The sequence below is a fragment of the Procambarus clarkii genome, chromosome 78 (genome assembly GCF_040958095.1).
Source record: "Procambarus clarkii isolate CNS0578487 chromosome 78, FALCON_Pclarkii_2.0, whole genome shotgun sequence".
NCBI lineage: Eukaryota > Metazoa > Arthropoda > Malacostraca > Decapoda > Cambaridae > Procambarus > Procambarus clarkii.
In genome coordinates, this window is record NC_091227.1 from 18,490,471 (window position 1) to 18,505,806 (window position 15,336).

The window sequence follows — 15,336 nt, forward strand, 5'->3', positions numbered from 1 at the left end:
TTTTTTAATTAATTAGGGAGTGAGTTCCATAGACTGGGTCCTTTTGTTTGCATAGAGTGTTTGCACAGATTTAGTTTGAGTCAGGGGATATCAAGGCGATATTTATATCTGGGGACACTGTTTCAACTTTAATATGGGTACTATTATACCTATTAATGAAACGTTTGAGTTCAATATTAGAAATTAAGAACAGTTTCCACAGTTTTGTACAGATAAATAGCACAATAGAATGGCTGGAGTGAGTGTATGTTTAGCATGTTAAGAGATTTAAACAGAGAATTACATCAATAAAGCCAACAGAATAAACAGAGAATTACAGAAAGAAATAAACAGAAAGAATAAACAGAGAATTACATCTATAAAGCCAACAAACTTTGTAAAATCTCTTTATGTATGTACCTTACCTAAATAAAAATTATTATTATTTTTATTATTATAGAAGCTGTGTGTTGTCTAAAGACAGAATTCCATCTCATTTCCCGGGGTCGGGAAAGGATATGGAATATCCCTATCCTCTTGATATTCAGGTAAATTCTGGTAAATATGAAATGAATATTTAAATAACGCGCGGCAGTTAATGACATAAACATTTATAGCAAAGCTCCTTTGCCAGAGTTTTGTTAACTGGTTTGTGATAGGTTGATGAGGGATGATACGCCCCTCTCTACTGGCCACACTCGTCTCTGCCTGATGGCCTCTGTATAAGACCTTTAAAGTGGGCGGAACATGTCGGTGGTTTGGTGAGAATTATACATTGTACTGATATTCTCTAGTCGTACCTAATATGCCTGTCATAGTCATTTATAAAACGCTGTAAGGTGCAAATGATTGACTGCTTAGGAATGAGACAGTAATGATCAGTTGTACAGTGTGCAATTAAATCCCAATCCCTGTTTGGGATGAAAAATTGCAATCCATGTTGGGTTATTTGTTGACCTACGTAAGGCTTTTGACACTGTCAACCACCAAAACCTTCTTCTTAAATTACATCATTATGGAGTCAGAGGTCACTCCCTGCAATATCTTCAGTCTTGCCTTACTGACAGGCTCCAGTATGTTTCTGTGAATAATTCAATTTCTCCCACCCTACCCATGAACATTGGTGTTCCTCAGGGCAGCATACTTGGCCCTCTCCTCTTTCTCATCTACATTAATAATGACCTTCCAAATGCAACACCTCAAACCAATTATATTTGCTAACGACACAGTTTTAGTTTAGTTTCATTTTCTCCAGTCCTGACCCTCTTGTTCTAAATGTCACAGTGAACACTGAACTAAATAAAGGCCATCTTTGGCTAACTGCCAATAAACTCACCTTTAACATTGACAAAACTTTCTATATCATGCTTGGCAATAAATCCTCAAATCAAATTAATCTAAGAATAAACAATATCCAAATTAGTAACAAAGTACATTAGATGGAAAATTCCTTGGTATCCTCATCGATAACAAGCTGAATTTCCAGGGACACATTCAAAATATATCAAGAAAAGTTTCTAAAACTGTTGGCGTTCTTTCTAAGATCAGATATTATGTACCTCGCCCTGCCCTGCAGACGCTCTATTATTCTCATCTATCCTTATCTAAATTATGGTATTTGTGCTTGGGGTTCTACACAAAATCATTTACATCCTCTAATTATTCAACACAAAGCTGCTATTAGAACAATATCTAACTCTGGCCCCAGACATCACTCAGTACCCTTACTCAAGTCTTTGAATATACAGTATTAGATATTAAGTCACTGAACATCCTCTCATGCATACTCTATATATTTAAAACTGAACTGCAATGTCATTCCTGACCTTAGAAGCTTCCTAGAAGGTTGTAATAGAACTCCTGGGCATCACACCAGAAACAAATACCTATTTCATATGCCAAGAGTGCAACTTAACCAAACTAGAAATGCTCTACAAATCAAGGGACCCAGAATGTGGAATGGTCTCCCCCATCATGTCAAAGGCTGTACCTCTCTCAACCAGTTTAAGAATAAAACCAAGTGCTACTTAATTAACTCCATGTAACTTCCCTTACCCCCTAAATGCCAACCCCATGGCTTGCTTTCGTTAAACAATGCTGTTTGTTCTCCAACTTGTAATTTGGCATCCACTTTACCAGGAATTATCAGATCTTGACCAGCTTCATTTTAATTCGGTGAATTGAAAGACAGGGCTCAACACAGTCCTTATTTCTTGTCACCTTTAAATCCCATAAATACAAATTAACCATTAGTAACCTTACCTATTGTTCAATAGTTTGGTATATTTACTTCAGAAGTTCACGTAATTGTCCTATTCTCTTGGTATCTTTTAGTAAGACTTTGGGCTAAAGGTAAAGCTTTCGAGTCAGGCTTAAAAATTAGGACTTCATTCCCAGTTGAGCTATACTTTTTTAGTATTATTAATGCAGTGTTTTATATTTTACAGGAAAATAGCTGTTCGACAATGGGGCTTGGAAAAGAATCCATTGGTACCAAAGCCAACCTCAAGTCATCCGCTGCAAGGGGCAAGTTTAAGACAAAAATTTTAATGCAGAACCCATCTCAGTTATATTGAGACTTGAGTCATAATTTTACAGTTCTATGTCATTTTTTTACAGCACAACACATTTACTGGGTTTGTTTTAAAAATGTTATTAGGTGCAGTTTAATACAGGTTTTATGTTACTTTATCACTCTACAAATTAAATTAGTCACTTAATAGGTGACAACTTTCTATACTATTGTAAAAGGATGGTTTATTTTTCTAAATAATTAGTTGAAAGTCTGTTCAAGAAGCAGACAGTAAGTCACAATAATTTGGCCAAAAAATAAACACCCAACCATAGAGCTGAAAATAAAAGAATTGATAATGTTTTGGTCTGTCCTGGACCATTATCAAGTCGTATAATGAAAAATAGTATGTACAGACAAAATGACTAACTGAACCTTATATTTACAGGTGAAGGACCGAACTCTGAAACATGCAGGGCAAGTATATGACAAGAAAAGCAGGCCTGCTGTGCAACCGGTAAGTTCAATTGTCTTTATTTGCTCTGTATAATCAGTCCTGATTTTCTGGACTAATTAGTATCTCTGGGTGTCTGGAATACATATTAGTAAAAAAAAGTATTATCTTTTATAATATTTTCACGAAGTTTCACTAAGAATCTACAAAAATACATTTAGTTCTCAGATTATTTCTTGTACTATTTATACAGTATGTAAAATACAACAGATTATGGTTGACCCACTGTCATCAGTTCTGGATGGTCCCGATCCCCTGAGTGATCTTCTTAGTGCTTCAGATCCGTTATCTGGCAAGGCCTTTCCAACTGCTTCATTTCAGGTAAATGACGAATTGGATCTCTCTTGTATTAGAGTTTACTCGACTGTTTCTTTATTACACAGGCTAAATGTAAGTGGGTATAAAAGTTTTGTTCATAAATTAAGTATTTCTGTTTGTATTTGGAAAGAAATAAACTATACCAACTGAAAATTAATAAAAAAGTACAGTATTTTTTATTTAGAGACATGAATTTATTGTTTTATTTTGTTGCTGCATCTCTTCAGCAGTTTATTGTAATATATAACGATCTTAAGAGAAACTTATCCAGCTTACATGAAATAAAATCCTAAAACACCGTTGAGGACCATTGGGGAAATATTCCTGTTCAGTATACCAAGATGTGCATGTGAATGAACAACTGCAGTTGTTACCATTATCATTCATGGGGTGGGGAGAGAGAAGCCTACAACAGAGCCGGGGAACTGTTGTGGGTTGCATCCCCGGGAAGGTCAGCAGTTATCATAGAAGGACCTTGATTTACCTACCCCGCCTTCTTGTTATGTAGACCATATAGTGAACCATACCTAAAGCAAAAGGTGAATCATCAGATTACTAATCTAATTACTTTACCCCTCTATTGTCAACCCATGTCTGTTATTTTTTTTAATGAACACTGTTTGTCAACCTATTGTATTTGTGCTGCTTTTCAGTCATGTTCCCCCTTTTTTTTTTATCTTTATTTGTATTTGTTCTCAACACATTTTATTCTTTATGCTCAATTAGTATTAAGTTCTAGATATTAATGTTCTTCCTGCCCGAAACGCATTGCGTAATAGTGGCTTTAGGCATTGTATGTACTAGCTCTATCTATATATTGATCCATTAATGTAACATCACTTGTATGTATGTACCTTACCTGAATAAACATATTTATATTTATTTTATTTATTAATAATGTTGATCAAAGAAATAAAACAAATATATGCAACAATACTGGATAGGCAATCCATTGCTATAGTACCTCAGTACAGTATAGCTAAGACTCACTCCACCTTCATCTCCCTTGTAACCTCCATTCATATATATTTATTTATTAAAGAACTAGTGGTCATTATACACCCTGCCATACACTTTACATTAATATCACACAACCCAGGAAGTTAGTCAGTGTTGTGGGGTTGTATCCTGTGGATGGTCAGTAGCTCAACCTTAAGGAGACCTTAATATAAGCCTAATGTATATATATATATACACACAGGTTTCCTGTCCCTGACAAAAGAAATTAAATTAATTGCTCCAATAATAATATTTATTCCATTCATTATTCTTTCTTCCTTTCTGTTTTATCTCACATAAAGCCAGCACCTTAAAGATTTGCCACTTCCAGCTTCTGTTGTTCCTCATTTCTTCTTCTAACATTCCACACAGCCATATGGTCCGAGGCCTATGCAGGTCCTCACTCCAAATCTGAGGCCAATTTTGAACCATTTATAGAGGTACAACTGCAGCAAGTAATTAATTTGTTTTTAGATATTGGAGGAGAATAGAGAGACAGAGATGACCATCGTGGACAGTCGACATAGTACCTGGGAACAACACCGGGCATTCATACTTACAAATTTTACCACAACTGGGACCCTCACCTTCACTTCAAGTTTCCTGCAGCCGTCAGACTCGGGTGAGGTTTTAACTCGGCTGTACAGTGAGAATGCCATAAGTGAATGTGATCTGTTTAATTGTTAGTCATTAGAAAGGAAAAATATATTATTAGCATACAAAACAATTTTTCTGTGAGGCGCCCCATCGGCTCCCTGAAGTTATCCGAACTGATATGTGCTATATTAGTTTGAGGCCATCAGTCACAGGAGTCATTATGTCTACCGGGAACCACAAGCCAGAACCTGGCTCCCTCAGAGAGGCGCAGGGAGCAATGGCCTATGCACACTTTACATTTAAACTATGTCGTGTTGTAATTGCCATCTACTGGGGAAATCTGAAAAATTGATGAAAATTGCAACTTATGTCCGAACATGGCAAAAGAACTCCCCCCTAGAAAAAAAACAAGCAACGCTTCATCCAACTAGCACCCCCACTCGTTAGTCCTACCCCCCCCCCCCCCACACACAAAGGTGGGGTTAGAAGATGGAGCCAGCTCACCATTCTAGTTCTTGAACTAATGTGCTGGAGTCAGCTCGGTCACCTCTGGCCTCAATTTCTTGTTCTGGATTTTGCCCCATGTGGCTGTACCAGCAGTGTGTGTGGTGTGGTGTCCAGGTGTCTTATTGTATGCAGAGCAGCATGCACCTAGGGTAATCTTCCATAGGTGCTCTGCAAGTTTTACCCTTGCATTTCAGGGTTATCTTCCCTGGGGCATTCAGGACTCACTCCTGTTTGAGGACTTCATCACTTGACGTTGTCGTCACCCTTGGGGTACGTTGGGGTCTTGGGCTTTCCGTCTTGCCCCAGGTGGGGAGTATTATTGGCTATGCAGGGCGTACTGAGGCCAGCATAGCTTACACATGCAACAGCCTACGATTCTCCCCGGCTGCCAGTTTCTTGTGTGTCTTCGGGAGTTTTGTTTTTCTTTCCTAGCATTTTTGCTTTTTGTTAACGGAGGAGGTCTGCCTAGCTTCTTATTAGGAAAGCCTAGGTTGTGATGGGGGTCCTCCTCTGTTGCCCTCAAGGTTACATGGCTGCTATTGGTGGGGGTTTTCCTGCTGACTGAAAAAGTTCTACTGGCTTGGCAAGCCCCAGTGCCTGGGCTTCCCATAGGACTTCCTCACTTTACGGGCCCTGGAAAACCCAAGTGGGCTCGGGGGCATCATGGATGTGTCTTACGAGTCTTCTCTTGCCTTGTGCGAAGTTAAAGGTTGTTCGTCGTCCCTGTCTCAGGGAGATGATCCTGAGGCAGGATCCTGCCTCCGTCATGCTGCCTGTTGGGTCAGTGACACCTATGACCTGGAGTCTTACCGGACTTGTTCCCCGCTTGTGTTTCAATTTACCCATTCCTTGTCTTATCATCTCAGGGATCAGATGGTGGCTGCATTGCATGCTCGATCCTCCTTATTGCAACGGGCCGGGTTGATTGCCCGGTTGGAGGCCCTGGAGCTGCCCCACTTGGGTTTTTGGGACCAGGATTTGGGGGAGTTGGTTCCTTTGGCCTTGATTCCTGTTCACGCCCTGCTTCCTTCCCAAGTGGGTGTGGTTTTTCCCTGCCCCTCCCTCCCTAACTTCTGGCTCCTGGCTCCCAAACGTCTAAGGGTTTGGGGGTCAGGAGAGAGGGTTTAATTTGGGATGAGGCTCGGGTGGCTTTAACTTCGGGGGTTGATTCGGCCACGGTTGTGGTTGGCCCGATTTTCCCACCAGGGCATCTGAGTCAACCCAGCAGACTCACCTCATGGAATCTTTACCCTTTACTCGACCTTTTCTTCAGGGGTGGTAGGCGTGGATGAGGGCTCTGCCTTGGGGGCTCATCAGGCTCATAGCACAGTGTGGGAGTTTGCTCTCCTCCGACGAAGGTGAGCATGAAAACGACCACCTGTTCGTTTGGTCGAGGTGGTCATTTTGTTTGCTTGCAGCTTTCTCCTTTTTTTCTGGCAAAGAATGAGACAGTGGGCTTCCGGAGGGGTCCGTTGTTTGTGGATGCTTCGTTGGTTAGGCCAGGGATTTATCACATTTTGTGTCTGGTGGTGACTTTACGCTGGTACCTGCGGGCCACTGGTTCTATGACGGTGGACGCTCTTTGGGTGGATCCGGTTTCTCTGGTTCCCTGTTCCAGGGCTCGTGTCTCTCAGGTCGTCTGCAGTGTCATCAAGTCCAGCCAGGCTATCTTCATGCCCATGACATTCGGTAGTATGCTGCTGATGACCCCAAACTATTATAGCACATATCAGTTCAGATAGCTTCAGGAAGCCTCCTTGGCTCGCCCAGAAAATGGCGTTTTATTACATTCAATGCTTTTTTTTTTTGCATATGTGAAAACAAAATGTTAAATGTAGTTCAAGCAGTTACAGACATAAATTGCATATATTGAAATTTTTATACTCTGTGAGTAATCTTTTTAGAATAAAGAAATTATAGATCTTATATTAAAACACTTTTGTACTGAACCTTGTTCTGAGTTAAAAATATACTGTATTATTAAACCTGGGCAACAAAATTCACATTGCTCCTGTTTTCCTTCCCTCCACTTTCCTCCCTCCCTCCCTCTCTGTCCCTCTCTCTTTTCCTCCCTCTCTCTCTCTTCCTCCCTCCCTCTCTTTTCCTCCCTCTCTCTCTCTCTTCCTCCCTCCCTCCACCTCTCTCTCCCTCCCCCTCTCTTTTTTTTTCATGAGGAAAACACAGCTATAGGAATCAGAATTAGAGAAACCCTTGAGTCTGACTGCAACTTCAACGCTAACACCAAGGGGAACACACGAACAGGGTAACATTAGCATTATATGGGAAGCTGGCAAACATAAAAATGGCATTTATAAATCAGAGCGAGGACTCTAAAAGACAACATATGCATGATGCATGAGAACCGATACAGCACTAAAAGATGCAGCATCAAATCTGCATCTCATAAAAGCACAATGATAAACCTGAAAAAGTTAAAATTTTTACAACAAGGTACAAGTACCTGAATTAGGATAACAGTGCTTTGAAGACAGTTTAAAGGAACTCGGTTTCACAACCGTAGAGGAAAGAAGGAACACGGTAGAGTTGATCACCAATGTACATGTAAAATACTGAGGGAATAGGTAAAGTGGATTAACACAGTCTCTTTAAATTGAGAGAAATTAGACAAGTTATCATCAGTGGAGGCTGAAAATGCATATTAATAACAAAAATCAGAAATACTTGTACAGTGTATAGATGCTTAACAAGTGAATGCACTGAGAGAAGTTGTGGAAGCCACCTCTATCCATCATCATTATTATTATTATTATTGAAGAATGTGTCACATTAATCAAAAGCACAAACATCACCAAGCCAACAAAGAGGTAGATATGTTTTTCTTTTGGGTATTTTCTGATCTTTTCATACGTATCTACAATTTTATAAGAATAACAATTCAATTTGATTCTGTTTTGATATAGGGTTGTCCAGGTGGGGACATACTCAATAATTATGGTTAATGCTGAAGTCTTTATGATTGTCACATTGCATTTTAACATTTATGTACATGTTTCATCCTTTACTACTTTGCACTGAATTAAAATGTCAGCATTTAACCCATTGCCTGCATTTAAAGATTCATGAAATGATTCAGTTGAGCTCTTGAACAAAATTTAATAGTTCATAAAGCTTTTCATAGAGATAGCTAATACTGTAATAGTAATGAATAATCCCATAGGTTATCCAAAGATTTTAATAGAGTGATTAGCCAAAAAATTAGATTGAGAAAGACCACAGATATTCAAGAAATTAAAGACTCATAAGAAATCATATTTTTAATTAGAAATTGAAATTAAGTTTAATTACATGAAAATATGAAAGTTGTGCAAATAAAATAGAGTTGCTCAAGTTAAGTACAAATGTTTGCCCTTAATACAGGATACAAGGTATAAGATAACTTGGCCCCCCAAAATATATATGTACTGTATCTGATTTTGAGTAGGTCGAGCACTCTCCTAGACAATACACAGTAATGCTTCCCAAGGTAAGGTCCTGTTGACCTCTGTTTAAGATCTGATGAAGTCACAGTAAGTAGACATTCGGCACACATGCAGTGAGGAACTTCTCAAGCTGTCCCTGGCAGGTTATAAAGGTGAATAAATCCACAGGAGCCTTGAAGAGGGTTCGAACCAATGTGCTGGGTGTTCCCAGGCATGCTCTAGTCGACTGCACCACGACATGGTCAAGGCTCATGATGTGTGTGTAAACAAATCCACAAGGGCCGTGACGAGGATTCGAACCTATGTCCGAGAGCATCCCAGATGCTGCCTTAAATGACTGAGCTACGACATGGATAAGAATTGCAACCAGAAATTCTACTGAATTTAGTTCATTTGATGCATCACGCTACTGTGATTTCTGTGTGTGTGATGTGTGTGTGTTGGAGAGAAATATATGTAGTAGACATAATAGAGGAAAAATAGATTGGTTACAAAGGCAGGGTCCATGGGCTAATAGTATAATAATAGTGAGAGTTGTGTGAACACACACATCCCTCATCATGGTTCCTGTGGCTTTGTTCATTGATATATCACGTTAATATGATATATACTCTGTGTATAGGTTATACTAGTGTTTGGGTGACTGGAGAATATTTAATTCAGCATAAAATGCAGCCAGAAAGTGTGTTTACATAAAATTCCCTACTTTTCCACGTGCTGTTACAGAAAACAGGGGCCACTATGCAACACCCTAGCTTACTGCTGAATAAGAAAAGATTAGGAATGGGAGCAGCAAAATATTCTTATAAGGAAAGTGTTATCCTACTCAGTTGCTCCCATACCTAACCTTATTCTCACAAAAGGCAAGAACAGGCAAAGAAAATTCATGGACTAAAAGTAAATAAGAAAGTCATAAAAAAAATGCCAAGGCATGGCTTGGGAATAAACTTGGCAGACCGCACTCTTACCCACAGAGGCAGAATCTTCTTTGTGTATTTTGTGTTCAACAAAAACATCAACCACTCATTAAATGTTAATAGTATGTGCATAGCACAAATATATGTCCATGAACATAAGTACAAGAAACAGGAAATGTTTTTCTTGTTTCACAGAAACAGGGAGAATCACCACTTCTGAAAGTACAAACTGACCAAGGACAGAGAATGCATCTTTTAGCAATATATGCAAGAGGAGGCCTAGCCTAAGGAGCTAGGCAGGTATTTTGGGATATATCCTAACTTAACTATCTGAACAAAAGACAAGGATGGATGAAGGAATTCTATGTCTGAGACATAAAAAGCATACAAAGACAAATACTGTTAGCCATGAAAACTATGGCAAGGCATAACCTTGAGGCAAACAAAATAAACCTCACCTCCGCTTCCCCCACACTCACAGAAGGAATTGAATGTGCCCTGTACACAACACAAACACATAATACTGTACAAGGCATAGAGCCAATTACTGTACATTATTGATACTATAGTCTTAAAAGGCTAAAACTCCTGCTGGTGGACTACCAAATTTAAATTTAAAAAAGTAATTGGATGGATAATTAATATTAATAATACACGAACAGTACATACCCTTATGTCCTGGTACAAGGTTCCCAGTCCCATGAATGTAGCAGGAAACTCAAGAGGAGAATCTCCATTGCTGAAAGTACAAATTGATCATGCACAGAAAAGATAACTGGTCAACCGTCAGTTGACCAGTAGTGAAAGTACAGACAAAGGTTTTGTCTTCACATCCGAGAATCAGTCAAGCCCGGGCCGGGCTTGGGAAGTAGAAGAGCTCCCAGAACCCCATCAAGCAGGTATCCATCCAGCAGGTATTGGACTAATGCAATATAAGACTACTGCACAATTGAAACACTTAAGTTCCTAAGGTTCCACTAGCCAGTTAACAGAATAGTTGTAGTGCCCTGCTCATATAACCTTGTGCTGGGGCCTGTCGGTTAAGTGTGTGATAAGGTGGGGTTGGGGTACTTTGTTGTGGTATTGGATCTAGCTACCACTTGGTTGTGGTTGGGGGTAGTAACCTAATGGATCAATTAGTAGTTAGGGTGCTGCTTAGCTGTCCTTGTGACGCCAAGTAGTGCCTTGAATGACTTTGAGTTTTATGCCAGCATTCTGGGCTGGAGTGGGTATTATCCAGTGTCTCCCTAGCATTAGTATGATCCAGTAGGGACAGTTTGAAGACTGTAACTGCATCTCTGCTGCAGTGACAGTCCAGAATGTCAACTTGCATTGAGTTTGCTAAACCATAAGCAATGGTCAGTAGTACAATATTGTGTCTTAGGGAGCAACTGAGTGGAATAGCTCAGATAGATGTAAACCAACAGATTTGGACTGGCTCTAAATGGCTCTAAATTTTCATGCTGATCCAAGTTTTAATTTTTTTCTCACAATTAATGAGTTCAAATTTCAGTTCAAATTTTAAAATTGTTTGTATTACTGTATCCCTAGTCTGCATCAAAAATTAAATCTATAACTAAAAACATGAAGAAATAATTACTTACTGACGATATTTTTGGGAGTGGAGGAAGTGGTAGGGATTTATTTAAGTGTACAGGAAGCTTTTGTTTTCCTTTTTTTTATAAATAATATGATTGCATCCCTAAAAGTTCATACCATGTCCATAATGATATAAACTTCTGTTATCTATACATATGCCTTCTGTTACTGTTTGATTATTGAAATACAATTGTTCCCAATAAATGTTAAATCTGACTTAACTAAAAACTATTGTGTGTTATCAGGCAACTAGGATTATCAGTTGAGTGCTTTATTATGTTCTGTCCCAATTTCACCACTGCTTAGCTGAGAGCAGAGCTGTTCCCCTCCACAGACGTAAGTAACATTGTGCCACTAGAGCTTATGTTCCCCTAGGCTACACGCCTTCATATTTTGATCCAAGTATTCTTATTATTACAGAATTGTATGTTGCCTGAATAAGTTAAATAGTGATTGAAATATTGATGAATTAGTTGTTGCATTATTTAGTACCGTAAAATAATTCTAGCTTACCATTTTAGGATTTAAATACAGTACTTTGGATTTATTATAAAAATTAAATTTTATGTAAAAAAAATTGTTTTGCAGTTGCTACAGATGAATGTTGATAACAATTAGATAGTAAAATTTGGTACTATTCACTTTACTATTCATAGAGTACTATACTATTTGGTGATATACTATTCATAGAGTCCAGAAACAATAAAGCTAAAAAAAACTTAAATATTCCAAGGCCTAGTATATCATATATGTACTATTAGGCCTCATATTACACACCTATTATGTATTAGGCCTAGGATGGTTATTTTAGCTTTGGTTTGGTTTTATTAGCAACACAAAACCTTTTCTGGTTTGTCCAAATTCAGTATTACAGTACAAATACTATTTTCTACATGTCCATTACATCACTATATGTATGATGGTCCACATGGTTACTGTAAGTACTATCTAAACAGGAGGATGGGCTGTGATTGTTGACATAATGTGTTAGTGTCAGATGAATAATATATATAACATTGTGAATGTGAACCCACAATAAATATCAGAGGCTCAAACTCTCAAACTTATTACTCAAACAATTCTGTTGTGAGAGTAATTAGATCTGCTGCTCATAACTGCAAATAAAGCTGCTCCTTAAAAAATAAATAAATGTATTTTTTATTCTGTGCATGATCATTTTGTTGTAATGTTAATGGTTTATAAGCTAGTATTGAATTAGGTAGCCTAAGTACAGTATTTAAGTGTGTGAACTTGTATCTGGGTTTTATTATGTTGCTAATCTCAAAGGGGTAATAATTACTTGAGCTCTGTCAGGATAACCGTACCATTGGATAGGAACACATACGGTAAATTGGGATTTGCAGCTGTTGTTGTTTTAGATTCAGCTGCTCGGAACAAAACGTTCTAGGTAGCACGGGCTATAGTGAGCCTGTAGTGGACTTACCTGGCACAGGAGCGGGGCTGTAACTTGCAGCCTCAAGCTCAAGAAGCTACAAATGTAGGACAGAAAACATTAGATGCTTTATCACCCATAGGTTATATACCCATGGAACTGCCTACCTGCTATAAATACCAAGACATTAATTCAGTTCAGAATTCAATTGGAAAAATACCTCGGTAATAATGAGGAGACCTTCTTCAAGCCACCGGCTTACTGTCCCTGTTAATGCTGCTAGAGAGATAGTGGCCTTCAGGTAAAAAGGTGAACTATCTTGAAAGTCTCGGTGCAAACTGGTGGAGGCAGACTCATTTGTATCCAGTAACAAAACTTCATTGTTTCCTACATACACATTGTATACATTGGTCTTTTCCCATATATGCACCATTATATGGTAGTTATTTTTAGCATGTGTGTATGTGTTAACCTCCAAAATGGAGTACTATTTGTTAATCCTCTGGGCCACTGTAGTTAACTTCATTTGTGGGGTATCATTATTTTTATAAGGTTTTTATATCAGTGATGAAAATATGGTTATAATACATCTCTACAGATAAAATCTATATGGATGGAAAATTCTGCTACTGTTTTGCACTGTGAGTTAGAAGCATTGCAGGAATGTATCATTTAATCACCAAAATTTGTACCTTCACAACCAATTGTACCTATTTGTTCATATATAAATCAATAAAATAGTGGCCTGTGGCTCTCTTAAAATAACAATTTGCCCTTTCCCATCAGGATTTATATTTATTCCTTGACGACATTCCTAGACAGAATAGCAGTAAAAGATTGGGTTGAGAGACTTCTTTTGAGCTGTGCCAGGTACAGGTACACATGCAGTATAGGCGGTGGTGCCAAGGAGTGCCGGACCAACCAGGCTGTGGTGGGTATGTGGGCCTGCGGGCCGCTCCATGCAACAGCCTAGTGGACCAAACTCTCACAAGTCAAGCCTGGCCTCGGGCCGGGCTTGGGGGAGTAGAAGAACTCCCAGAACCCCATCAACCAGGTATCAACCAGGTATCAACCAGGCACACACTTTTCTCATTAAGACTACTCATAGCCCAGCCGATAGAGCTTCGACGTCACACGTGTGGAGTCCACGGTTCGAGACTCCTACAGCCCAGATGAATGGAACATTACATTATTGGCCCCATATACAGTACCCAATCACTTGTTCCTGGGAAAACCCTGCTTTGGCTCCTTGAACCTATCTTCTAAAACATAGGTTTAAGGAGCATGACATAACATATTGTGTGCACATAACATGCACATAACAAATTGTGTGCAAGATATATGTGCTGTATATTGTATATTTAAGCATATTGATGTTGAGTTACAAGCTTGGAAAGAGTTTTCTCTTGTATAAAGATATATTTCCTGTCTTGTTAAAAAAGATTCATGATTATCTATCTTATAATGATTAATGATAAATATGAAAGGGACATTCATTTTCCTTACTAGAAAAAAATGCGTATATCAACAAGAAAGCCACACACATCAGTGTTGAAATAAAGGAGCTGAATTAGTAATTGCCTGTAACTTGTGACCAAAATATGCAAAATTCCTTGGTTAGTTTGCTTATTTGTCGTGTTTGTGATATTCTATACAGGAGGAACATGTATAGCCTGATGTTGAGTTACTGTAGAGCAAAACTATAAGGATGGTCCTAAACATTGTAAGCATATGCTGGTCAGCTTGATCTTGGCTTTGGTACAGCTATAGACAAAATACATTTGTAAAAGATGCATAATGCCATTGTGACTGACGTCTGCAGTTGACCATTTAAGACAAACTTATTGACTTTTGAAATGGTTCATGTTCCAGATGATCCAGTGCCTGTAAACACTAGTATCAAGCTTGCATTGTATAGTGTAAGTTGCACAATGAAATCACAATAACTTAAGTTTATAGAATATAACAAATTTAGAAAGGACCATAACTTGGGAACTGCATATCAAACAATTAAAAAAATCAATCTAAACCAAAGATCGTTTAAATTGACTAAAACATTATTGACGTGTATGTGAAAAACGTTTTAAGAATATTATCGTCCCATGTTTTATGTTCTTTCATCATTCTTTTGTCACCTTTCTTGTCTTATTTTTAGCTATTTGGATGTTTACCTTGTTTTGTTCTTCATTTCCACTAATGTGAAGGGAATAAGGAAAAAGCCTTTATGTAGGAGTTTCAAGAAAAATATAAAACCTTATATTTTATTTTTGTGATCTGTTAATGTAAGTACCATTTAAAGTTCATAATTTTAAAGAAGACAATGTAATCTTGCAAATCCTTGGTTGATGGCGTGATTTTGTTATTGTTTTGTTCTGCATTAGTTTATGATTTATCATTTTGTTAACAGGCGTTGTGAAGACCCAAACAGCAGTAACAGAGAGGCACCGGACAACAGGTGAGAGGACATCGGATAAACTGGGGGATTAATGTTATTGTGCCATGTTCAGTATTTTAGAAACAAAATTGTCATATACATTATATGTGATTGGGAATGGAGTACT

General features: G+C 38.3%; 1 protein-coding gene across 2 annotated transcripts in view; it reads left to right on the forward strand.

Moving 5' to 3' along the window:
* Positions 1 to 617: 617 nt before the first annotated feature.
* The window catches only part of LOC123746087 (VPS35 endosomal protein-sorting factor-like), a 33,477-nt gene continuing 18,758 nt past the window's right edge, over positions 618 to 15,336 (forward strand). The window contains exons 1-7 of one of the 2 annotated variants that reach the window (XM_045727346.2): positions 618 to 740; positions 2,427 to 2,505; positions 2,940 to 3,008; positions 3,216 to 3,326; positions 4,797 to 4,944; positions 11,689 to 11,718; positions 15,183 to 15,230. In XM_045727346.2, coding sequence (XP_045583302.2) covers positions 727 to 740; positions 2,427 to 2,505; positions 2,940 to 3,008; positions 3,216 to 3,326; positions 4,797 to 4,944; positions 11,689 to 11,718; positions 15,183 to 15,230 — 499 coding nt within the window. In that variant the 5' untranslated portion in view covers positions 618 to 726. The remainder of the gene's footprint in view (positions 741 to 2,426; positions 2,506 to 2,939; positions 3,009 to 3,215; positions 3,327 to 4,796; positions 4,945 to 11,688; positions 11,719 to 15,182; positions 15,231 to 15,336) is intronic. The other variant, XM_045727347.2, reaches the window with a different exon arrangement.